The following is a 27,054-nucleotide window of genomic DNA, read 5'->3' as shown; positions in this document are numbered from 1 at the left end:
TTTTATCCATGGGCTGGGCATTTAATGAGCAGTGTGTGCCAGTGCAATCGGAGAAAGCGAAGGGGAATTGTAAATATTTGAACATTAGCTTTCCTCCTGAGCTGGCTTGCAGCAGGCTCAGAACATGACAGATGTAAGAGGTGATTTTGGCACACAGCTACCAAGGAGTCCTAGGTGGAAAGAATACTGGGAGTGTTGGACAAAAACAGTTGAGAGATTTGGCTCATTGTTGGACTGTCACTATCTTGACTTGCAACTTGGTGAATATTATGGAATCACTCTGCTTCTTTAATTCTATCCGTAAGGAAAACCAGACACACTTTTGTGGGTGTTTGTGATTTACTTGCAGTTCCCCTCATCCTAGAATTAGGGTTTTACTTTTCCTAAACATGTAGACTCTTGGCTTATCTGGAGTCTAGAGCACACAGTACAGAGCTTTGTGAAACACGGTGCCTATGAGAAGTCTCCTGTTGTGCACAAAAGCCACAGAGCTGCCCTGAAGCACAGAGCCCGAGTTGGCATACTCAGTGCTTATCCTGGGCTTCTCAGACAGAACATCCTGGATGCGAAGTACCTGCCAAGAAGAGAATAATTGTTAGTGCACTATATGAGCAAACAGCTGCCAGTGATGTTTTCCTTCCCAAATACTCCAGGACTAATATGTTTCTCACAAATCAATAAGCTAAAATTTGTATATCTTCGTTTTTTCTTCTTTTGATGGTGACAATATTAATGTCCTAATGATATCTATGCAGTCTGACATTAGCCATACCCCTCAATACAAACACAGGAAGAAATGAAAAAGGGACATCCAGTTAGCAAGCCAACCCAACCTGGTAACCAGTAGGATGGTGGTTGTCACAGCTGGAATCCCTCGCATCAGAGAAGTGGCAAGGAAGCAATCAGAATGCATACTTTGAAGAATTCAATCTGACACATCACTACTTCATACTGTTATTGATCCCCAGGATTAACACACTTTAGGTTGCCAATCAGTAAATATGGAAGTGCTCAGGTTTCCAAATAGGCTGGGTGAAGTTCACTCAAACAGGACAAGATAGGAATTAAAGAAAACCAATTCGAAGTTCATGAGTCATGAGTCTATATCGACATCTCTTATTAAAATAGTTCAGTTGAGTTTTGGCTTTTTATCTTAAGGAAAATCCTATAACTTCTTCTCAAATTTGTTACTGGAAAATATTCAAGCTTGGAACTCTTGTAGAAAACATTAGGCTCAACCAAAAGGAAAGGGTGTCAGTGACTATGAAGAAAGAAGTCTTATCTAAATAAACAAATGAGCCCTGGCCGGTGTGGCTCAGTTGGTTGGATGTGGTCCAGTGCACTGAAAGGTTGCTGGTTCGATTCCCGGTCAAGCTCAAGCACATGCCTGGGTTGTGGGCTCGATCCCCAATATGGGGTATGCAGTACAGGAGGCATGTTACCCTCTCTCTCCCTCTCCCTTCCTCTCTCTCCAAAAATCAATAAAAAAAATTAAAAAATCTTTAAAATAAACAAATGATTAAACTTGGAAATAGAGACATGAAAAAGATCCTAAACAATTTTCAAATCATCTTATAGATTGCATTTTCATTCTTTTAATGCAAGTGTTGTAGAATACTTATTTTCATTCTTTTAATGTAGGCGTTGTTGTAGAATAGTTATATTATCTCTTTTGGGGACACATAATCTGAGGTAAGAGTAGCATGCTATTTATGGTAACAATCCTTCAGGCTTTAGGTTCAGGCTGGACTCTTTTTTTTTTTTTTTTTTTAATCCTCACCCAAGGATATTTTTCCATTGATTTTTAGAGTGAGTGGAAGAGAGAAGGAAAGACAGAGAGAAACATCATTGTGAGAGAAACACATTGATTGGTTGCCTCCTGCACAGGCCTGACCAGGGCCCAGGCAGGAGAGAAGCCTGCAACCAAGGTACATACCCTTGACCAGAATCAAACTCGAGACCCTTCGGTCTGCAGGCTAACGCTCTATCCTCTGAGCAAACTGGCTAGGGCAGGCTGGACTCTTGTTTCTTTTTACATTTCTTGCTATTTTTTTAAAAAAAGCTGTGGCTAATATATTAATAAGAGAAACAATTATTTTTTAAAAAATACTGAAGGACAGCAATTTTGGAAGCAGAAATAATTGTATGTTCTAATTTACCCCTGGGCCAATTATAAGGCTAGGGTTTAAATCTCAATTTCCCAACTCCCCAAACCTAGATTCAAACATTTTATCTTCTTTCAAACCTTATCACCTCAATGAGGCCTACACTGATCTTTATATTTAATAGTAGGACTTGCCCTTCCCCCATTCACAGTAATTCTGATCCTTTTTACTCTATTACATTTTTTCCCCATAGAACTTACCATCGTCAAATTACTATATAACTTACTATTTCTTATGCTTGTTGTTTATTGTCTGTACCCCGTCCCTAAGAGCAAGGATCTTTGTATATTTTGTTTACTGGTATATCTTAAGTATGAAAACAAAGTCTGGTATATTATAATTGCTCAACAAATTTTTGTGACTAAATATCTCAGATTATGTCGGCCAAGAATTAATATGTATATTTAAATTCACTTGAGATTACTTTATTCTTAATCTCAATGCTATAGAAAATGAAATGCATTATGCTATTGCTTTTAATGTCATAGAAAATCCAATGGCATATGCTATTGTTTTAGAAGAGATGTTAAATAATACAAATACCATCTTTAAAATGAGACATTCTTTAACACTATCATTTACGGTCCTTAGGCCTGGCCTGTGATCAGGGCTATCTTCCCCAGCTGCCTGCAGCCAGCCCCGCCCCACCAGTCACCCCATACACAGAGGGCAACCCACAGTGGGGTGGGGGCCTTGGCCTGGTGCCATCCGTGTCCCCCGCCACCCAACCCCAGTTCCCCATTTGCCATTGGGCAATCAGAGCCTGCCGGCTGGGGAAAGGGACTGAGAGGTGGTCAGTGCACCTCATAGTGACTGGTCAAGCTGTAGTTCTGGTCGTTCCGCCATTAGGGTCAATTTGCATATTACCCTTTTATTATATAGGATTAGAACTGGGTGGCAAATTAATTTTGTTTTGTGATTACAGTCATTTAAACCCTTTCATTTGAACTTCATGTTTGGTAGTGTGAAAGAAGGTGGTTCTGTATATGACTCTCCCTTTGCCTAACTTCAGGGCCTGTTCTGAGCTTATATCCTGATTGGAAATAAGAATAGCAATCTGGGTCAACATGAATAATCAAGCTCATATTTTTCCAATTATTCCCAGTGGCAAGTATAGCCTTTGCTATGATGGGGCACGTTGTCAAGTACTGATGTTAAATTGGTACCTGGTAACCTGAAAAAGTTAATGGGCTATATCTCTTCATTCTAACAAAATCTTTACTCTTTCCATATGTACATTTGTTCAGTTCTGGAACATTACATGTGACCCAGTCAATTCTTCCACGTTGCCTTAACAGCTTGTTGTACAGCCTTGCCTGTGAGCTCAGAGAAGTGTAGGAACTTACTTCTGACCCTGGAGGATCCTTAGGGTTATAGATCAGCAACTTCATGGCATTAGGATGGCATCCTGCCAAAATATCCCCTGTGTCAGGATCGATGGTTAAGTTATCCACTAAGGTGTCCAACTGTATTACCTTTCAACAAAGAGGAAACAGTGAAGACGTTGTTCCTTACCCCTCCCCCCTCGCACCAGCTCCTTCTGGATCCTGAAATTATTATTATTATTTTTTGGTTGATCCTCAACTGAGGATATTTTTTCTATTTATTTTTAGAGAAAGTGGAAGGGAGGGAGGGAAGAGATAGAGAAACATCCATGTGAGAGAGACACATCAATTGATTGCCTTCCACACTTGCCCTAACCAGGGTGGGATCAAACCTGCAATGCAATTACATGCCCTACACCTAGATGGAACCTGCAATGGTTCAGTGCATGGGCTGACACTCTAACCATTGAGCAACACCATCCAGGGCTAACGTTAGTATTTTTAATGGGCTTTGTTACTGGTTATTAGTGGTGCAAAAATACACTCTCACCATCAATATTTTTTTTTAACTACTCATGTTTTCTTCATTCAAGGAGCACATTCCCAGGTCAAGCATGGGAGCTAATGTAACAGGCCATGTTGTGTGGGAAGCCAGGGTACTCTTACCTTCAGTCGAGTTAAATCCCAGTTATCATGAATTTTCATTACATGAATGTTCTTAGCCATTACATCAGCTACATAGATATACCTTTGAAGTAAATCACATTTACATTGAAGCAAGTAGTATTAAGAGATGACATTAAATTTTATTGTGGAGAAGATGTATAAAAATTCACAATAGTTAAAGTACCAGTACACTGCCATTTTAAACCACAGCAAAAATAAAAAATAAAAAGATAATGGAGTGGCATTTTTAATATTCTTGAAGTGCTTTAGATAACTGTTGAATACGAGATATGACTATAAAATAATGAAATTGGTGTTTCTAGATGACATATAGACTCAATCTCATTACTTGGGAATCTTTAAATTGAATGTCTTTAAATTGAATGGAGGTAAGTGGACCTTTAAATTGAATGAGGTAAGTGGTCCTCTTATAAGACAAAAAGATACTTCCAAAAACTAGTCCTTGGCAAGAAGAATCAGATGACCATGAAGCTCAATCACAATCATTTTTAAAAAGAGGAAGAACATGGGGGAAAAAAAAGAGGGCATGTATGGGAGTGGGGTGGGGAGGCAATGGTAAGATATGTACACATATAATACCTTAATTTAAAAAAATGGAAAAAAATAAAAAGAGGAAGAATATTTGGAGCTGTTTTCCACAGGGATCATCTCTATTAATTATCTCAAATTTATATATCAATACTCATAGTACTTTGCTTTTTAAAATACCTTCCATTTTAAAACACTTTAAGAGTTTTCCATAAAACTGCCTGCTTCATAAAACGTGTTTTTTCATAGAAAATTCTGCTGCAGAGAATCATTAAGTCTGAAACTTATACAACTTAATGTCCAATCTAAGTTGGGACACCCTCTCCGATAAGAATTTCGGGGTAACAGAACTTAGTATAAGTGGTTAAAGGCCTCAACCTCATAAGAGACAGAGGTATCATGCTTTTATTCTCCATTTTAGTGTGCTAGAGTCACATAAGAAAATTGGGACTAGGACTTTATATCTTTGAGTCAAAATGCCTCATTTCATTTTGGGATAAGAGTGGAGTCTAAAGTGTAGGAAGGCATATTGGTTTGCTTAAGACCACACATTTAGTATAAAGCCTGGCCATACCTGATCCCTCCACTCATATGTTGACTATTTAAGCTAGGAAGTAACCTACCTCTTAAGGGAAGGAGTCCACTAATATGTCAAGGTCAAAGGGTAGAAAAATTATAAATGAGCTTACTTACTTTTTGTCTGGTGAGACTGTGATCCCATTGGCAGAACTAAATCCTTCGGCCACCACTTTGACCTCCTTTGGACTATAGAAAAGAACGTAAGTCCACTGAAGATCTATGAATGTCTCTAATAGTATCAAGAAGTGGCTGGTAAAATAGTGGTCTCTGGTGGCATAGAACTGTTCTGGTCCGAGAACCACAATGTCATTCACACTAAAGTGGAGAGAGAGAGAGAGAGAGAGAGAGAGAGAGAGAGAGAGAGAGAGAGAGAATTTTAAAATAGTGATTGTTGTCAAAATCACCAAATCTCTACAAAGACCAATATGTTCATCAACTTGAAAAAGTATACATGAACTAGTATGAATTTTAAAAATCCACAGAAAGTAAATGATTTTTGATTGCCCTGATTTTTTTTAGCCATTTGTTATTCTCGTTCCTCTCTTTTTGCAGAAGTCAGTAAAACCCAATAAATATACAAATAAGCCTCAAACTCCAAATCTTTGGACTTGTAAATGTTTACAATAGTTATCTGTGGCGGTCATAGTGCAGTTTGCCAATGGTGCTGGTTCTTCTCTTTCTGCAATTAGGTTTCTCCAATGTCCTTGATGTTCGGCATGGCCATGCGACTAGCTTTGGCCAATGAAATGAAGTGATTGTGTGTGGCTCTCAGATGGAGGACTTTAAGAGCTAGTTCATGACCCACCATGCTTCCCCCACTCTTCTGTAGTAACCAGCAACTTTCCTGATGATGCATAGTGTGGTTCTCCTAGGGTCCTACAGGAGGATAATATAAAACCGAGTCCCCATATCACCTGCATTGGAGGAATAGCATGAGAAAGAAAAGAAAACTTTGTGGAGAAGGTAGGGTTTTCTTTTCTGCTCTTTTAGCATAACTCAGTTCATCCTGGCCTTATTTTCTTTGAGTAGGTGAAATTGTAGTGCTATTCCTTCCATTTGTGTTCTTTAATACCATTACATTTTTTAAATGAAGTAAGTCTTACTCTTACAACATAAAAAAAATAAGTCATTTTCATTTTGGAAAAGTAAAAAAGAAGACAGTGACTTGAAAATGTAAAAAAAATGGTTAAATCTTTTTAGATTAAATTGGGAAAGAAAACTGGATGAATCAGGAAAATATTTTTAGGTTTTGATGTATGACTTTTCCAAGGTCATCTGTCAGGTCTCAGTGTGAGCATTCCTTCCTCTAAAAGGTATTGCCTGACCCCATAGATTAAATTGAATTCTCTCGAGAATAGCACCTTGTTCTACTCCTTAAAATGCTTGGTCAATGTGGGTATCAGAGCACTTCTTAAGGTTCTCTTTAGATCCTCTTTAGAGCCTGACTTGCCCTGTTCCAGTTGGCACTACTTCAACCAGCTCTTCAAGGGATCTGGCAGACTTTCCACAGTAGGCTTTATGGTGCTTTATGGTGCCTGTGTGGGTCTCTTGCTCCCACTTTCAGGCTTCTGTGTTGACAACAAAACACAAACTATCACCAGGCGTGACTTGTTCAGGTACCAAGTGAATCGCCCTTGAGGCAAACCTTTGACCAATGGGAGATAAGGCTGGTAGATAAGCTCTTCTCCCTTTTTTACCTGGCCCAGGTAAGAAAGGGAGAAGGATGATGTATTTGCGATAGACTGTCCCCCATATGAGTTTCTAGAAATGCTGCCGTACAAAGTGCCACAAACTAGGTGGCATAAAACAACAGAAATGTATTGTCTTGCAGTTCTGGAGGCTAGAAGTCTGAAATCAAGGTGTTGACAGGGCCGTGCTCCCCCTGAAGTTCCTGTGGTAGAATCCTTCCTTGTCTCTGCTGGCTTCTAGTAGTCCCAGGCAATCACTTCAATCTCACACTCCATCTTTACCTGGCATTCTCCCTGTGTGAGCCCACCAATATGGAGGGCATTAACTAATAACATGTACCAATGATCCTATTTCCAAATCAGGTCATGTTCTGAAATATTGGGGTTAACATTGCAACATGTCTTTTTGAGGGAACACAATTCAACCCATATTACTCCCTCTTCCCTGCCTCAAGCTGTTCTCTCACTTTTGCATCCTGGGATTGTACTCCCTAATCAAGTTGTCATGGAGTTTTCCCTTAGGCTGTGATTTCTGAGGAACTCTTCCTGTGAGGTCATGTTATTGCATCTAAGCCTCACAATCACCAGTGTGGTGAGTCAGACCAATAAGAAAACCCCATTTTGCTCAGGAAATTGAAGCACAGGTTAAGTGATTTGTCCAGTTTCCCAGTCACTCCATAGCTGTCCTGGTTCCCACTGAGCCTCAGAACCCAGCACAATGTGTTAAGAGAGGAGTTCAGCATGGCTGCCATGGCTCAGTGGTTGAGCATTGACCTATGAACCAGGAGGCATGGTTCAATTCCTGGTCAGGGCACGTGCGCGGGTTGTGGGCTTGATCCCTAGTGTGGGGCGCCCAGGAGGCAGTCGGTCAATGATTCTCTCTCATCATTGATGTTTCTATTGCTCTCTCCCTCTCTCTTCCTCTCTGAAATCAATAAAAACATTTAAAAAAAAAAAAAAAAAAGAGAGAGAGAGAGAGGAGTTCAGTAACTTCAACTAATCTCACTTTTTCTGCCTTCTGCTTTTATTGCTCCCAGATTCTATGGGAGAATTCCATACAGGATGTTGAGAAAGATAACAAAGACAAGAAGGTGAACTTCCATTTATTTTCCCATTTTTCTGTCTCATGAAAAGATGAACCTCTACTGTTTTGGAACCTGTCTTTCAGTGTTGAGTCCATTTTAGAAGACAAATTCTTCATTGTTTGTTACAGCCTTGAAACAGGCAACCTATCCACTAAAAAACATACTATTGTTTTGCAACACAATAAGAAGGATGTTCAGCATTGCCCTTGAGAGCACAGCTTTGAATTCAGACAGATCTAGGTTTACACTCTGGGTCTGCCACTTACAAATTATGTAACATGAGCAATTTTTTAATCTAAAACACCAAGTGTCAGCTTACTCATGCCTGTTACTGAAGGCTGTTGTGAGAATTAAATTAAGTATTGTTGTACAATGCCTGGCACAACACCGAAGCTTGATAAATGTGAATTTTTATATGTGCCCACAGGCTTTTTTTTTTTCAAATTCCACCTTGAAGCTCTCATTGAACAAAGGAATAGCCCACCTTGAGGTAGGTTGGTTGTAACACCCAGAGGGTGTGGCTCTCAGACATGGCCTACCAGGATAACTAGAAATGGGGGTAGGTGTTTAAAGAGAGCCCCGTAGTTAGTATTGCATTGTTGTGGAATTAGAGCTGGGAATCTAATTGAGCACTTTCATAGGATTAAAATGCTTTTAAGAAGTTGGGAAATATAAAGATATTCAATACGAATACAGCAATTTCTAGTGGGATGCTGGGCAGTGTCACCATGGGAACCTTTAGAAAGCTTCAGAAAACAAGGCTACAGAACAATAGTTTGAGGAAGCCTGCTGAACCCAAGAAAACAAAGCACACAGCAGGGGTGCAAAATAAATAGAAGTGCAAAATACTTTAAATCCATACCTTTGGAGAAGTTCGTGTTCTATAGTTTTCAGGTGAACCAGAGAACGTTGTTGTGCCTCAAATTTAAATATCTCCACAGTAGACTTCATGTGGGGATGATTCACAACATAAAGGTACACAGTGTGGTCTAAGTGGGAAAAGGCATAATTTCCCATAAGTTTACTCCTATTGCAACTTTTATTAGACTTGGTGTGCAACTTGGTCACGTCCAAGAGTTTTTCTCATCCATCTTGCAGTGGATTCCCACAGTCCACTTGATAGGCAAGTCAGACAAATGCCAGTATCACTATTTTATTGAAGAAATTGAGACTCAGAAGGGGAATGATTTGTCAGCAATTTTACCATCACCAAGTGGCAGAGCCAAACCCTGATGTTTCCACATAGTCTCTTCATCCTCACCTGCATTCCCCTTTCTAACAGGAAGGTACAGAACTACAGCGGTGCATGGACATGATATGGTTTCCCCAGATGGCTCTTCAACAGGAGAAGTGGATGCAAGCAAACAAAGCTTTGCTGAGAATTCTTTTTGGTGGATGTTTCCCACATTGCAACACACGTTCCAGAAATGCCAGGGCGGTGTGAATATCTTAAACTAAGCAATACTTCCCAGCTAGAGAATGAACTTCTGATGCAAGTCAACCACCTGAGGCTGCAATACCAATATTTAGTGAGCCTAGTGGACATGTAATGTAAACATGATTGCACAAGGAAACAGAGTACCTCAAGAGCGTTCAACTATCTGCTTTCGTATCGGACCGTGCACGGCTGTGAACAGGATTGAGGGTAGTAATCTGACTTCTCAAAGTACTGTTTCCTGACTTCTCAGGAGCTCCAGGTCAGATGAGCTCTGGATTTTGAAAAGGCCAGCACCCATCCTCCTACTGGGCTCTCCCCTATTCCCTCCCTTAATGGGGTTCCTAAGCCTATAATGGAGCAAACCCGGGCCCTGAGATGGCCCCTGAAACACACCGATACCTTGACCCAAATTAAGAAAAGGGGATCCCTCACAGATGAGTCTTTCATTTGGTCTGACCCAGCTCTGGTCCGGGGCCAGGGACTTGCCAAGCAGAACTGAGTTGGATTTTAGTCCTCACGTGGCCCGTCAGCCAGACACTCTTGCCAAACACGGCATGAACAATATGGGTGCTGCCCAGGCACTCCCCTTCTTTAGGCCTCCACTGGGCCCCTCTTTCCATGTAAGCAATGCTTGGTGAGAATGAAGTTCTTCTCTGTCTTCTCATTCCATTCCAATGTATACGTGACGTTTTGGCCTTATGAATTAAATGCATAATTAAGGGAGGTGACTAATAAAATAAGATGTCAATCATAATATACTGAGCTTCTGAAATCCTGATTAAATGCCTAAGGGTTAATTTGAAAACTGTAAACTGGTCCCATTTGAGGAAGAAAAAGAAAAACCTCAAACCAAAGCTCACTCTCCCTTCTCTACATCCCCTTCCGTCCCCCGCAAAGAAACCTCCTCCTCCAACACTATCCCATGAAATAAAATAGCTCTGGGTTAATCTGATTACTCATTACAACTTCTCCAGTGAAGCAGTATGTCTAGTTTTTATGTCAGGCGAAAAAAAGTGGTGACTTTGTATTATTCAAGTAGAGCCCGAAGCCCTAATTTCACCCAAGTGAAGAACATAGGATTAGAAGTAAGACCCTCTGGGGTTCCAGTTCTGGAACTGCCATTTACTCATGACAGAAGTGAAGCCATACTTCACTGCATTTCTCTAAACTCCATTTCTCCATCTATAAAACTGAGCATTAATATCTGAACTGCCTGTGCCATAGGATTCATTCATTTATTCATTTAACACATGTTCTAGAGCAGCAGATATGGTTCTAGACTCTGGGAATCCAGCAATGAACAAGTCACACATGCTTTTATGGTGATTATATTCTAGAGAGGAAAACAGGGAGGAAATGAATAGTAAATAAAAGAAACGGAAGTGGGAGATGCCTTCATAGAGTGCAGCCACTTGAACAGTGACAGGTAAGCTTGGCTCCAGAGATTAGAAGGAGCTCACTACAGAGCAATAGGGGGAGAGGAGTAGAAGGTTGGTACCTTTTAACATTAATAAGAAAACACTAGTTGCTATTCTGATGAATGCTAAAAGAAGTACATCGCAAAGAAATATAATAAGGTTCATGCCCTGAAACAGGTGGGGGGAGGCTTCCCTAAGAAGGTGACACTTAAGCTGAGGCCTGACAGATGAGGATGAGTAAGCCAGAAGTAGTGGAAAGATATTCCAGGCCGGGGGTGGGGGGGGGTGGGGGGTGGTGGAGGGGTGGGAACTGTAGATGCAAAGGCCCTGAGGCACGTAGCATTTTATAGGACTAAAAGAAATATAATGTGACTGGGCCGGAGAGTCAGGGGGAGAGTGGTGTCTGGTAAGGCTGGAGGGAGCACCCAGATGCCAGAATGTGTAGGAGTAGCCCCTAGGAACCCAGGTTATTTGGAAGATTTGGGGTTGATCTTCAGAGTAATGGGAACAACATGGAGCATTTTAAGAGCGTGACATGATCAGATTTGCATAAAAAATAACTCTTGATTATGGAAATGTGTAGAGGGCCGCCTGGGAAGACACATGGGCAATCTTTTAATTATCGTCAGCTGAACTCAGGGCGTAGGCCGAGTCACGCCCTGGGAACATGCTTCCCCAGTGAGGCTGGACCTGTTAATCAGTTCTGACTTCATAGCAGCCCAGGTGTCGGCAGGGGTGGGTCTAGATATGTAAATCCAGTAATGCTGGGGCCTAGTTAAGAATGCAAATAAGCTCCTTTGATCCTAAGTTTTGGTGTTACTTCCTGGATTTTGGGATATAAGATAAACCTGCTGCGTGGCTCAGTGTCGTCACCATGCTGCCTCTCCATGAGAGAGGAAAGATGACGCCCCACCCAGCCCCAGCTTCATGAATCTATTTCTGCGTCTTGTTCTATTATTTCTCAATCCCTGGCCGCCTCCATTTAGGACCGGTTCGTTCATCTCTCTTTCCGCCCGGGACGCGGAAAAGGGAGATCCCCGCCATGTCTGGCCCCCGCCGCTTCAGGCTCCCGCAGAAATGGATTGAGGTAGCATTAGAGGGAAGGTGCAGTCATGGGAAAGACGTGTTTGGCGCTTGGACTGGGATGGCGGCAGTGAGGATGGGAAGAGTGGACAGCTTGGAGAGATGGTAAGAGGGAAGTGAGAGCATTGTAACTAGTTCACTGAATGGCGCAGGGAGAGGAGAAGTCTCAGGTTGGAACAGGGTTTTATTTTGAGGGCTAAATAAATCACATATACGTGAAAATGCTCTATAAACTATAAAGCAATACAAAATTGTTATGTGACTGGTTAGGTATAATTACCTTTTAAAGAAGGACTTGCTAAGCAAACATATATAGGGATGGGCAAACACACACACACACACACACACACACACACACACACACACACACACAGTAATACTATTCTTGGCCCTTCACCCCTGGGGGAGTGAATCTAATCTTCAAGCTTTTCATAGAATAATCCTTCTATGCCTAAATCTTACTGGAGAGCTGGCCCTCCTGCAGGCAACACTGCAGCACATCAGAGAAGGTGCTCTGCCCTCTTACATTCTCCTTAAGGCACCACACCTGGAGGAGAGAGCAGCATGCTTGGAGCTACAGCCTTCCAGACCTCACATCTGTTCTCATCAGTCAACAGTTTGTTCCTAAGGAAGTCACACCCTTTGTTTGCTGCCTACTCATCAAATTCCCTACCAACTCCCTTCGTCCCACCTCTTACAGGGCTAGTCTAAATCAGGCGGAAAATCTTAGAAGGTTTACAGGTGTTTGTATTGAAAAAGACATGCAGGTTATGATTATTTCAATAGCTTTATTAACTCAAAAGAAAGTCACAATTGCACAGTAAACCTACTTTTCCCCACCCCTATGTAAGATTTCAGGGGAATATTTAACTTACTTCATAAAATAGTGTTCAGCCATTTTTAAAGATACCCATTTATTTAAACTTGAACAAGTCTGTCTGTGCAGACCAAACTTATTGGATAAGTGGATGGAAATAATTATGAATCATTAGATCAGTCCAGCAAATTTATACTTAACAATACATTGTAATTCCATTAGGTATTTGGAAGAATTAAAGCACCATTTCTTTAAACATTCTGAATTGTAACTCTTCCCTTTATGTAGTAACCATTAGGTTTCACTGTTCTTATTTTCTACATGTTCTATGGACCCACAGGCATTTAAAAACTAAATTAATTTGGAATTAGGAACTATCAACAACTAAAAAATAATATTTGAAATTGTTTTAAAGCATAAACAATGTATTAATAGGTATGTTTTGTTTTTCTAACACCTTTTCTGAGATAAAATTCCCTTGACATTTCCCTCATTCTCCCCCTTATTCCTAAGCATTCAAGCTTTACCTTTGTCAATGAAAGTACTGATCCCATGTGGATTGAATGATGCTTTGTCAAAACCATCACTGATTGTCAGTGCCTGGACCCTTGAGTTCTGCTCATTCAGATCCATCATGAAGATTTGTCCTGGCTCATCTGGTGCAAAGCTTGGCATGCCAGGATATTTTAATCCCTTTAAAAAATAGAGAATAAGTATGTACATATATACATATCAAAACAATGTTTTCATAAGGAAATTAAAATCTCAGTCTAGCAAAGATGTTAAAAAACTCTTAACTTCTTTTAGATTTCTGGGACATTTTTATCTGTCAGCTGTTGCCATTATCTAATCTGAGGGATTAGCAATGTCATCTAAACCTTTGGGAATGGAAGAATCCAAAGTCAGTTTTTAATATAGAAAGAAAGGGTTTAGACAAAAAGTACCGTGCAAGAGACGAGAGGCTGTGTTACTTTGTGTGAGTCCCTTGCCTGTCTGTGCCTCAGGTTCCTCTTTTAGAAAATGAGGACGTTAAAATGTATGATATCTAAGACTCTATCCAGTCCTGATATTCTATAGCTGACCTTCCTCAAAGTGGAGAGAAGGGGTGTGTAGTTTCATTGTATTGTTTCCATCCTTACATCCACTACATTTCATAATAGAATTAGTCAAGAGTTAACTGGGGAACTAGTCTCAAAGAATTGTCTATTTCTGACCTCTTTGTTCTTATAGATATGTCTGAAAATTCAAATACGAATCTTTTTCTCTAAGTAATGCAAAAAGTTCTTGGAGAGTGGCCCTGTTTATTGGAGGACCAGGTATTGATAAACCAATCATAGGCATCCTGAATGTATTGGGCCTTTGCTGCATCCCTGGTCATTGTATCAAATCTTGGGGTTGACTTATTCTACACAAGTTGCAACTTCCTCCCCACATTCCTCCCCCATCACTCTGATAATATCAACCTTAATATCAACAACCCTGTATCTTTTCTTGTACCCTCGTTTTTCCACTTATACTCAATCTAAATTTTCTCTTTCCTGCTCTCCCTTCTCTCTCTCTCCTTTGCCCCTCCTTTTCTTATAAACTCACACACACACACACACACACACACACACACACACACACACGTGCATGCACGCACTCACACACTTACAGTAACACTAATCTTGGCCCTTCATCCCTGGGGGAGTGAATCTAACCTTTAAGCTTTTCTTAGAATAATCCTCCTATGCCTAAATCTTACTGGAGAGCTGGCTCTCCTGCAGCCAACCCTGGAGAAGGTGCTCTGCCCTCTTACATTCTCCTTAAGGCACCACACCTGGAGGAGAGAGCCGCATGCTTGGAGCTACAGCCTTCCAGACCTCACATCTGTTCTCATCAGTCAACAGCTTGCTCCTATGGAATTCACACCCTTTGCTTGCTGCCTCCTTCTTAAATCCCCACCAACTCCCTTTGCCCTGGTCCACCTCTTACAGGACTCGTCTAAATCAGGAGAAAAAACTTAGATGCAAAGTTATCATCCCAACTTTAATCAGACATCCAATGATGTTTATCAGCCTTTTTGTTCATTCTAACAGGTAATCTATTGCATATCTCCAAGTGTTTATCCTAAATTTATTTCTTTATCTTCCTCTTTACCGGTATTCTCAATGAGTAACTTTACCTCCTATTTCTCTGGTGGGAAAATCACAAATATGCCATCCAACATGAATTTCCTCTGACTCCCTGCTTTCCGCCTCAATATTTCCTTAATTTTATCAGTTCTCTTCTTTTCTCCCTCTTTGACAGAGTTGACAGAGTTGAACTTTAATTTCCTCGAAATAATTTCCAGATGGTTAAGAATGTCTTTCTATGTATGGTATTTTCAGGAGCTAGATAAAAAGCCATTTATTTGCGTATGTGGTAATTTTTCAGCAACATGCCACATTCGTTTTAAATGTTCGCTGCTGACATGAAAACCTTGATGTTCGAGACACCTGTACGGGGGCCAACAGCACACTCTTTATCAGCATGTCAGAAACTGTCACCAGGACCTGGCGCCGGGAGAGAGGGCTCTGAGGCATGCGTCTGCAGCAATCCTGTGCTGTGATGTCCACTTTCCTTCTAAAAGGAGAACACTAACCCAATGTCTGAAGATGCTTTCCTTCCTTCTTTCTGCATCTACAGAATGTAAGCAAGGAACTACTTCAGGGGAGAAGAAAGGAAGATATTAAAGAGGGAAGGAAGGTGGAATTTCTTGATTTCTCCTATCCATCTTCCTGGAAACAGACCCAGACTGGAACTCAGAGGACCAAAAGCTCATCCTCAAGCCTGTCTCTTTGCTCAGTTAATGAATCCTCTGTACCTCAGTTTCGGTCAGCCTTCCATTTTTTATTTATTTATTTATTTATTTATTTATTTATTTATATTGTTGACAGTATTATTATCGAATTCCCCATTTTTCCCCTTTTCGCCCCCCCCCCCTCCATCCAACCCTGCCCCACCCCCGGCCTTTTCCGCACAGTTGTCTGTGTCCATGGGTTAAGCAATCATTAATTGCTTCCCCTCCTCTCAACCTCCCTTCCCTCTGAGATCTGTTATTCTGTTCCATGCCTATGATCTATTTTAGTCATCAGTTTATTTTGTTCATTAGATGCCACATATAAGTGAGATCACATATTTGTCTTCCTCTGACTGGCTTATTTCACTTAGCATAATACTCTCCAGATCCATCCATGCTGTCACAAAGGGTAAGAAATCATTCTCTCTCTCTCTCTCTTTTTTTTTAAAATATATTTTTGTTGATTTCAGAAAGGGAGAGGGAGAGAGATAGAAACATCAATGATGAGAATCATTGATTGGCTGCCTCCTGCACAACCCCTACTGGGGATCGAGCCTGCAACCTGGGCATGTGCCCTTGACCTGTATTGAACCTAGGACCCTTCAGTCTGCAGGCCGACGCTCTATCCACTGAGCCAAACCAGCTAGGGCAGAAATCATTCTTTTTATAGCAGAGTGTCTTCCATTGTGTAAATGTACCACACTCATCTATTGATGGTCACTTAGGCTGTTTTCAAATCTTACTTATTGTAAATAATGCTGCTATGAACATGGGGTGCATATATTCTTTCTGATTGGTGTTTCTGGATTCTTAGGATATATTCCCAGAAGTGGGATCGCTGGATCAAATGGCAGTTCTATTTTTTATTTTTTGAAAAATCTCCATACTGTTTTCTACAGTGGCTGCACCAGTCTGCCTTCTTCTGTTAACTCCACCTGTTTATTTGATTTCTTGTTCTCTAGGCCCTGTCTTCAGAAAGTACCTCCTCTCTCTCTTGCTTTAGAACTTATTATTATTATTTTTTTTTACCAGTGTCCCCTTCTTTTGTTTGAAAAATTGCTCGCTTCTCATTCCTTGAAACCAATGGTCCCCTAACTTTACTACTTCTTCAAACATGCATTTATTTTGTCTTCCCTTCACTGTCAAATTTCTTGGAAACATCACTTGATCTTGTTACCAGATTTGATTTGTTCAAACTTTCAGAAATCAGTATTCTGTAGTTTATAGAAATGACTCTATAAAGGTCATATCAATGGCCTCCAAAATATCCCATGTGAAAACCCCTGTACTTTCTCTTGCTTATATCTCTGTGGCATTTGACACTATCATATATCCCTTTGAAGAAGAAAGAGGAGGAGGAGGAGGAGGAGGAGGAGGAGGAGGAGGAGGAGGAGGAGGAGGAGGAGGAGAATTTGCTGATATAAGTCCTGCTTCTCTTACTGCCTCTTCCTCCTTCTGTCCTCATCCATCCCTCTTTCCTTCTTGCTCTATACTCTTTCCTTGCAGATCATAGTCATAACATTTCAGATATTTCTTCTATACCAATGACTTTCAAATCTACACATTTAACGGGAATTTCTCTCTGGAGTTCTAGCTTGCATTCCCAACTTCTTCCTAAGGACAGCCCATAATCAAATTGTCAAAACCAATATAAACATTCTCTCCTCAAATCCTGCTGCTCATTCATATCTATTATTCTTTTTTAAAGGCATCACTATTCTCCCTAATATCAGGCCATAAAATCCAGTCTTTAAGTCTACTCTTTCCCCAGTAGTCAATTTGTCATCAAGTCCAGTAGCTTAGATAATGGCACCATTGAGGGGAAAAAAATGTCAGAAACATATAATCCTTCCCTTTTTACCTGGGGAAAGCCCAGGGAAGCCAATTGTTTAGATTATTCAGATGGTTAATTATACAGCCTCGTTACCACACCATAAAGAAAGGTTTGACAGTAGAGAATATTGCCCAGGAAGACGGGTCAGGGCAGAAGATCACAGCAAGTACCATGGTAGCTTGGGGGATGTGAGGGCATTGCCAACTAGTACAAAGTCTTGCTGTTCTAGAGATGAAGGGTGAAGCATTGCAAACAACTTGGCCTAGATTAAGTGTCATGATGAATGAAACACCTCTGATAAAATGACTTCTCATTCACTTGGTTTTCTGTTTAAGGCAATTGGGTAAGAATTTGTATCAATTGACTACAAGCAATTGTTTTTATATCATTCACCACTGAAAATGGTGAAAATCACCTGGAGATGCAGGCATCTTATTTTCCCCAACATACTACAGGTATGTGCGGACAGGCATTGAAATCCTCCACTGGCCTCATTTATGAGCACATGCATTCAGTAAATATTCAAGCACCTGTGTATGCCAGGTAGTGTGTTAGGTGCTGAGTATGGTCATGAACACTCCAAAGTCCTGGCCTGGAGGAACTTGAAATCTAGGGAGACAGCACCAAGCAAGCTCATCAGATATGGTATTGAATGTAAGGGTCTAAGCACAGGGAATCCAAAGCACCAGAGAAGAGGGCCTCACCCAGCAAGAGAGCGTTAGGAAAGAGTTCCCTCAGGAACTGAGGTGCCACTACAGCGAAACCTCACAAAGAACTAAAAATTAGTGACATGTGTAAAGAGGGGAGTAACCTTGCGGGCAAAGAGAAGCATGCCAAGGGCCAAGGTAAGGAAGCAGGTAGACTAAAAAGATCTACTGCACACAATTACCCTTGAAATCAGCAGCTTCCAAACATGTTCTAGGATGGCAAGGAAGGGTGACAGGAAATAATAAGAAGGACTTAAATAATCTTTATTAAAGTCATAAAGATTAAAAATAAGCAACGAACATCCTCCTTAGCCTATAAGTATGAGTTGTTTGTTAGTTTACAAAAAGACCTCCATTATTTAAAACTTTCAGGTTACCGTATTTTCTGGCATATAAGACGACTTTTTAACCCAGGAAAATCTTCTATATGCCCAGTAGTCTTATACGCCGGAAAATACGGTAATATTTCTCATGGCATTATTTGTGATGAAAACCTTTGTTGTCTATATAGCAGCAATTCAGTACGTTCAGTTCCAATGAAAATAGAAAAAGCATACTATAAGAACTGCAAATATTATTTCCTAACACGCAAAGAAATCTCCTAGCTATACAATAATCATTTCAAAAGATCTATTTGGCATAACATTGAAAAATCTAAATTGGCCATAGAACATTTAATTCAACAAAGAAAAATGTTTTCTAGACAGCTTTGTTTTATCTTTGGTTTTGAAGGAAAACTAAAGAAATAAAATCCCTCCCACTTGCCCACCTCGACACATACCACCACCAGAAGCAGTTTAAAATAAAAATGAGACCTTAATGATACGGTGCATATGTAAGAATTTAGAAATTCAGACCATGAAGGATTATTATATGTGCCCAACTTTTTTTTGGCCAAATGATATAGATTTAAAAGTTCATTTTATTTGGTAGTATTTTCTTGGCTAAAATGGAACATTAGGACTTGCAATTCCATAAATCAGAATTTACATTAAAAAAATGTAGTCAGTAAATCTCTTTCAACATATTCCATCTCATTTCAAATTGCAATTGATTTAACAAATTTATGACGATGTTCAATATCTTCAGTTCCTTACAGTTTCCTGATCATCCCAAGCTGTGAAAGTGGCAGTGGGAATAAAATGCAGGCTTTTCTCTACTTCTCTATAAAGGGCTGGAAAGAATGATAAGGAACCTAAGGCAGAAAGTGCTTAAGGTTTTGAATCGAGTAACATGGTTTAATATTCAATCTACAAACATTTACTGAGCTCCAAATACAGGCAAGCATGGTGAGAGGAATACTAGTTACTGAGAAGGTGACTATTCAAAGCTGAGGGACAGATCTGGAGATTAGTTTAGGAATTGAACAAAAAATCATTACACATTTACTGAATATGCAACTGCCCACAGGGAGCAGGCCTGAGCATCCCTGTGGTGTCCTGATTAGCTCTCCAGAATCCTGTTTTGGCTTTTTTAGTTGACTGGTTTACCCGCAGGTGGGATGGGTGTGTAGGGGTCCATCTGGCAGCTGTAGTCGGCAACATTAATGTGCTGTCTATACAGTTATCGACATGAGTATCCAAGGGGTATGGAAGATACTCACACTGGAGATAAAAGCCAGCCCACTAGGGAGTATATCAATATCTTCAGAGCCATTTTCTGCAAAAGAAGTGGAGGATCAGAAAGATGCGTGTTTGAAAGCTTAAAAGATTAATCTCACAGTCAAAACTTTAAATTTCTTTTGGAAACTCCATTGACTTTTTGCAACTATTTACTTGGGAAACTATATTAACTTTCAAGAATCCCACAGGCAGGCATACTCTACAATGAAACCTGAGTCAGACTCCAATACAAATTTTTTTTTCTTAGAATTCCATCTCAGGAGAAAAAGCAAATAACTATAAAATAAATTGATATCCTAGATTTACTCTTCAAATAATGACATCTAGCTGAGAGATTCAGCTTTACTCCCCATAGAAAACTTGGTCTACAGACCAAGTGATAACATTTGGAAAGTCATCATTTTGAAGGTCTCTTCAAGGCCTCTCTCCCAAGCATTTCTCTTCTTCCAACTTGTTGAGGCTTAAGAATTCTACTATTGCCGAAACCGGTTTGGCTCAGTGGATAGAGCATCAGCCTGCGGACTCAAGGGTCCCAGGTTCGATTCCAGTCAAGGGCATGTACCTTGGTTGTGGGCACATCCCCAGTAGAGGGTGTGCAAGAGGCAGCTGGTCGATGTTTCTCTATCATCGATGTTTCTAACTTTCTATCCCTCTCTCTTCCTCTCAGTAAAAAATCACTAAAATATATTTAAAAAAAAATTCTACTATTATCTAATCATATGGGAAATGTTTGAGTGATTTCTCTCTTTTACAAAGGCAATAATGTCTTAAGAGGGACTATTAGATGTAAATGAATGTAAAAGAATTTGGTCAGATCTCTTTCCATTGAGAGCTGGTCCTGAGCATTTTTCTTTGGGAAGAAGCATACAATCAGTAACTTATGACTGAGACCAGGATGAAAAGGGGCTTGCATGTCTCCTAGTTGAGAGACAGAACCAAAGGTGATATGGCCCAAGCAGGCAGGACTGAGAGTGAAGGCATTGGTTATCTAGTGTGGCAAAATGTATGTTACAAATATGGTAGAATCAATATGTATCAAGTCCACATGCTCTTTTTAAAATGTGATGTTCATACTCTCCCATCAAGAGGTAAAGTCTATATTTTCTGTTCACTTGAACCTGGGCAGACCTTTGTAATTGCTTTGACAAATAGAATGAAGTGGAAGTGATGCTATAGGACTGACATACAAATTTAAAGTCACAGCCATAGCTTTTGCTAGTGTTCTCTCTCTCTCTCCCTCTCTCTCTCTCTTCTCTCTCCCCTTCCATGAATCTTGGGAGCCCTGAATCTAAATGTAAGAAGTCTGGCTACTTTCAAGCTACTGAGGAGAAACTATAAAGAGGTCACACAAAGTAGAAAGAGGAGGCCCTAAGGCACTCTTAGAAAGAGTCATGCTAAAGCAGGACTACCAATTAATCCTATAATCACGTCACATTTTGGAACAAAGGTTCTCACAGCCAGCTAAAAAAACAAGTGGAACCTGCTATGGAGTAATATGGCATTTTTTCCCCTTCTATCCCAGCCAACGTCCTTTAAACCATTCTCTTCAAAATATTTGGATAATCAGTATGTTGACTTATGTCTTACAACATTAGCTGTAGTTTCAACTTCTCAAATCTGTTTGAATTACATAATCTGAGAGTAGACCTAGATATCATTTAATCCAGTGATTTTCTTTTCTTTTTTAAAATATATTTTTACTGATTTCAGAGAGAAAGAGAGAGGGAGAGAGGGATCTAAATATCAATGATGAGATAGAATCATTGATTGGCTGCCTCCTGCATGCCCCCTACTGGGGATCGAGCCCACAACCCGGCATGTGCCCTTGACTGGAATCAAACCCATGGACCCTTCAGTCTGCAGTTCCAACACTCTATCCACTGAGCCAATCCAGCTCGGGCTAATCCAGCGATTTTCAACCATTTTCATCTCTTGGCACACATAAACTAATTACTAAAATTCTGTGGCACACCCAAACATTATTATATTTTTATCATTCTAACAAAACAAGTAGGTATCATTTTGATTCATTCACACTGGACAGCTAGTGTTGTGTTGACTGTTGTCATTTTTTTATTTGACAATTTAAGGGAAAAGAGATCAGGGACCCTGACTAAATAGTCAAGTATTGCATGTTTTAAAAATTCTTGTGGCACACTGGTTAAAGATTGCTGATTTAGACAATTCTGCCACTTCCATGTCTTACATGGGCACCTGACTTTGGTTCAGGCTGGGAGACACAGTAAAAACAATCCAGCCTCTTCAAGATGCCTTGTTGCCATTCCTTCCCAGGTCTTGTGTCTTCCCCAGGATACTGCCAGGCAGGGGGGTAAGGGTCCCTGTTATTTAAAACCCCCACATATTCTCATTCCTTCTCTATCAGAATCCCTTGCAGGAGCTCAGATTTTGAAAATGAAAATCAGGAAGGAGTTGGTCTTCAGCTCTTTCTGCTTTCTAGCCAGCAGCACAAACCTCCTTTAAGACCAGGGAGCAGAAGGGCCAGGCAACTTTTTGTAGAAATTGGGGGGAGGGGAGACGGGAGGGAGAGAAGAAAAACCAATTAAAAATCAGTATTCTTTCTGATTTTGTATATCTATGTTACAAACTCCTATCACAATAAAATATGCTGTTATCCTGTCACATATTGATAAATAAGGCAAAGTCCTTGACCCTAGGGAGTTTGCAATCTGATATTGGGAGAAAGAGAAAACAGTGCTAGTTATAAAATAAAGCACGTGATAGGTGTCATAAGTGATCCAGACTTTCAGAGTGCTGTGAGAATTCAGAGGTAGGAGGGAAATTTGCGGCTGATTTCAGCAAGCAGAGATGAAGAAATCAGTGAAGGGAATTGCATGAGCAAAGGTGAGAGAGTGAAAAACACTCATTCTCAGAACAGTGAACAGAATCTAACTGAACTTTTCTTTCGCGTAGAAGTGTCGGGAAATTGGAGGCTCAGAGCCCAAATAAGCAGTCTCAGCAGTCACTAGCAGGTGAGATGAGCCCTGTGTGTGGGCGCTTCTGCAAGCAAGCATCAGGTGAACAATGAGGCACAAAGGAAAACAATGGTTCCTGTACTGTGAACTGAGTCTCTTTGAGAATGGGGGTGTCATGCAGGCAGGTCTAAGGGTGGAGGTTATCTAGAAGGAGCTGGTTGTGGGTGGGGATTTAAGGGAGAATATACTAGAAATGTGAAGTAGAATCAAGTTAATTTCAGACTGGGAAAGAAGGCCTGCCATTTGAGAGGTTTGGGATCCAGCTATGGATTTTCAAGTATTTTATTTATTTATTAATCATTATTGTTGAAAGTACTATATAGGTCCTCCTTTTCCCCCCATTAACCTCTTCCAGCCCACTTTCGCCCCATCCTCAACCCCCTAGGCCAGTGATGGGCAACCTTTTGAGCTTGGTGTGTCAAACTTTGCCAAAAAACTGAGTATAACTCGGGTAGTGTGTCACTTTGAGGAAAAACCATTATTTCGCAAATGTTTCATCCTCAGGAGCAGCAAATGTTTCATCCTCGGCATGCGGCCGCCTCAGTGGCCACGTGTCATCAGAAATGGCTACGCGTGTCAGTGCTGACACACGTGTCATAGGTTCGCCATCACTGCCCTAGGCCCTCACCACCCCATTGTCCGTGTCCATGTGTTATGCATATATGCATACAAGTTCATTGGTTGATTTCTTCCCACCCACCCTCCCCTGCCTTTCCTCTGAGGTTAAAGACATCTCAGTAGGCTGTGATGCAATTATACATGGACAACACTTTGTAAGGATAAGGGCTAAGGGATATTCTTCTTGGTACTTGCAGGTACATTTTGAAGGAAATAACAATGAAGCCAGAAATATCAAGGAGAGGGAAGAATTAAAAAGAGAAGTAAGATGGGCAACAAAAGAAGACAGAGAGGGGAGCAAAATATCACAGAAGGGACAGGAGGAGAGTTTGGCAAAGTATGGGCCAATGACATCCTTCAAATGACAGAGAGACATCAGTAAGAAAGAGAACTGAGAAAGAGCTACTGGTTTTGACATTAAAGAGACCCCTTGAAAAGATGGGATGAGTTAGCTTGGGTAAAGTAGAAGGTCTAAGGAGTAGCAGGAGGTTAAATCAGTTGGCAGCCTCATTCAGGTGGAAGGTGACCAAGAAACGGTGCTGCCCTCTTGGTACTGTCACCTACATACCAATTCCCTCAATGAGGCGGCAGTTCTGAGGTTCCACTGGCTCCACGACTCGATGTGCATTAATCTTCTCTCTGTGGACGATAAAAACACGGGAGGTCAATGTTCGACTTCCAAAATTGATGTCTACACATGGTTTTTAATTACCTTTATATTCATGAACTCTCTTGCATCACTTATGGGTAAGATAACAAGTAAGTAGGCAACTCCTTTTATTTATATTTATTTACATAACATGGACATTATGTGGGTAATATGGCTATGTCAGTTAACCTCACCCAATTATTGTTGAAAGACTAAAATGCAATTATACATGGACAACACTTGGATAATATTTAAAAGTATGGGTAACTGCACAGTATTATTAATTTACATGTACAAGTTGTATTATTTAATTTGATAAAGCATTGTCTATTATAAATCTGCACTTTGGCTGCCCTTAATTCACTATGTCTTTGCCTTTTAACCCACCTCCCCCTCTCAAACTGATTTCCCCACATTCAAACCCCCCTAATAACTAAACCCTGCAGTCTTTGCTTTAACGTTATTATTTTAAAATTTTTATGCTGACTTACTTTGCAACTTATCCAACTGACCAAAATCTAAACAACTGGCCATATTGTTTTTCAATATAGTTTTGTTTCCATAGTGAAACTTTCTTTTAAATACCAGGGATAAGTTTAAATTTTTATTAAACAGTATTCAGGAAGACTCTACACACAGACTTACCTTACTGTCACTTTTTAAAAAATACACCTTAGATCTACTTTATAGTAATAATTGTTTTTATGAGTCTCTCACTCAGTGCACTGGGAGCAATGTTGCAATGAACATACGCAAGCTGAACTAGAAAGTATTACCAAAGGGCATCAGCCTCCTCAAGAGATCCCGGCTTCTACTTAGAGAAATAAATAAAAGCTCCCCGAAGACAACTGAAGACAAACAGAGCTTTTAGATCTGCTCGGAAATGTGTAGCATCACCTAACATTTCTTCTTCTGAGCCCAGTATTGCCTCTTCCTGAGATATTTCTATCACCACTAGGATCTTCCACTTCAAAAGGTCAGATACCTACAAAATGCCAGTTAACATCTGCAAATTTCAGCTCATTCCCCGCCTCCGGTCTGAATAGCTCTTAATCTGGGATGAGTTCAGCAACCCAGCCCTCCTCAATGTTTAACAGGCCCTGGGCCAGGTCAGAGTCGGCCACAAACACCCACCTGGTAGCCTGGCCCTTCTCTCGAATCCAGCCCTTCCCGCGGAGTTTTTATTTTTTCTGAATGTATTTTTATTGTTAGTATCACAGATATCTCCCATTGTCCTCCCTCCCCTCCGCACCACCCCACCCCCCTCCGCGCCCCCTCCTCTCAGCCCCTACCCACCCCCTAGGTCTTCACTACTCCAATGCCTATACGACTTGGAAAGAGGGCTCGGGCGGGTGACTTTCAGAAAATAAATGGGGGCATTCCTGACCTAGTATCTTAGGAAAAGCAAGAACTTCGCTCACGTTCCACATCAGTTTGCTGGGTGGCACTGAGGAGTGAGGTCACCAACACTGTCCATTCCTGCTGGCTAGGAAGCCGGCACCGGGCAGCCCGGACTTAACTTGGAAGAGGAGAGACAGCCAAGGACTCAACTCACCTGAGCGCCACAAACCTCTCCCCGAGCAGGGCCAGGCCGACCCCGAGCAGGGTCAGCACCACCAGCTTCCCCATAGTCCCGGGTACCCAGTGCCAATTGCCCAGCAGGTTCCTCCAGGAGGCGGGGCGGGCAGGCTCCCAGACCCGCCCCGTGGTCGCCGCCTCCCCCCCCCCGCCCCCGCCCGAGGCCACGCCCGCCCGCCCCACCTGGCAGGTGCGCTGCCGGGACGCAGGGCTGCGGGGCGGTGTCTCGGGCCACTCCCCGTCCCGCCGCCCCAGGTAAGGCTCTCTTCCAGTGGGGGTGCGGGAATCCAAGGCTGCCTTTACGCGGGAGACTCAAGGTCATCTTTATGTTTGAGGTTCAAGGAGAAATCTTGACTAGAGGATTCTTCTTCTTCTCTTTTTTCTTTTCCTTTTGCTCCAGGGCGCAAAGTACAGGGATTCTTTTCTTTTCTTTTTTTTCTGCAAGGCTCAAAGTACAGAGGGAGCCGGAGCCGGAGCCGCAGGGGAAAGTCTGGTGTTCCTTCTCTTGGCAGCTTTGTCAAGAGCACGCCCAATGGTGGGTGTATGGAGGGAGTTTGCTGCCAAAAGCTGCGTAATTCAAACTCGGCTCCTCCAAGGAACTGCGGGGAGCTCTGGGGATGCGTTCAGAGCGCCAACGTCAGGTTTCTGGAAGGCAAGAAGTGAGTTGAGCTGGAGAATTGCTCTCAAGACAGTGGGAGAGCTGATGAATGCATGTAACATCATCGAAGCGCGGGGCTTTAACGCACCCTTCTCCGAGATTCCCGGAACAAGGCCTTCGCGTCCTGCTTCCCAGTCAATTTGTTGAGTGGGTGGATTTGTAACTATCAGTAACCGCGCACCACCACCATTGTTGATGGAATAATGAAAAATCGGGAAAAGTGAAAAGAAAAAAAAAAAGACTTAAGTTACAGGAAGTTGAGCAGAGTGGGGGTTCACTATTAGTGTCTGGTTCACTATTGTATCCTAAAGCTATTTCTCCTGGAAAGGAGAAATAGCTTTGGGTGGAAGTTAGACTCTCAAAAGCCTCCTTGATCCTTCTTTCTTCTGGGTCTTCTGTTCCTGCCAGGTGAAGAATGCATGCCCCCCTCTCCTAAAGACCACCAGGCTGGAGGGAGAGGGGCTGAGGGTGGGGATGGCTGAGGAGTCTGAGCCAAGCAAAGTAGCATCTTCTGGCATGATCTGTTTTTATTTACAAATGGAAAGAAATACTAGTTCTAGTGAGTTCAGCTGAGTAAATGTGTGTTGAGAGAACAGGATTCACTCAACCTGGAACTGAAAGAAGTAGTAGTTCTAGTGAGTTCAACTGAGTGAATGTGTGTTGAGAGCACAGAATTTACCGGCCTGGAGATAGTAAGAAAGGAAAAGGTGGCCCCTGACCTGTGGGATAGATAGGAAATGGGTTGGAGAGGGAAAATACTG

The 27,054-nt window shown here is 41.4% G+C and overlaps 1 protein-coding gene across 2 annotated transcripts; it reads right to left on the bottom strand.

Moving 5' to 3' along the window:
• Positions 1-34: 34 nt before the first annotated feature.
• On the bottom strand, positions 35-25,703 carry PON3 (paraoxonase 3). Of its 2 annotated transcripts, XM_008148898.3 has the most exons (9): positions 25,613-25,703; positions 23,977-24,047; positions 19,779-19,834; positions 13,341-13,506; positions 8,920-9,046; positions 5,399-5,599; positions 4,157-4,238; positions 3,512-3,640; positions 35-574 (listed from the first exon to the last, which is right to left on the bottom strand). In XM_008148898.3, exons 1-9 carry the CDS (start codon positions 25,684-25,686, stop codon positions 416-418), a joined length of 1,065 nt encoding a protein of 354 aa, XP_008147120.2. In that variant the 5' UTR covers positions 25,687-25,703; the 3' UTR covers positions 35-415. The 2 variants fall into 2 exon arrangements, with proteins under 2 accessions (XP_008147120.2, XP_054582051.1); XM_054726076.1 differs by lacking the exon at positions 19,779-19,834 and having other exon boundaries at positions 25,613-25,674.
• Positions 25,704-27,054: the final 1,351 nt, after the last annotated feature.

Source organism: Eptesicus fuscus, chromosome 14, assembly GCF_027574615.1.
Source record: "Eptesicus fuscus isolate TK198812 chromosome 14, DD_ASM_mEF_20220401, whole genome shotgun sequence".
Classification (NCBI taxonomy): Eukaryota; Metazoa; Chordata; class Mammalia; order Chiroptera; family Vespertilionidae; genus Eptesicus; species Eptesicus fuscus.
The sequence above is the reverse complement of the archived record's forward strand: the minus strand, read 5'-3'. Positions and strand labels throughout refer to the sequence as shown.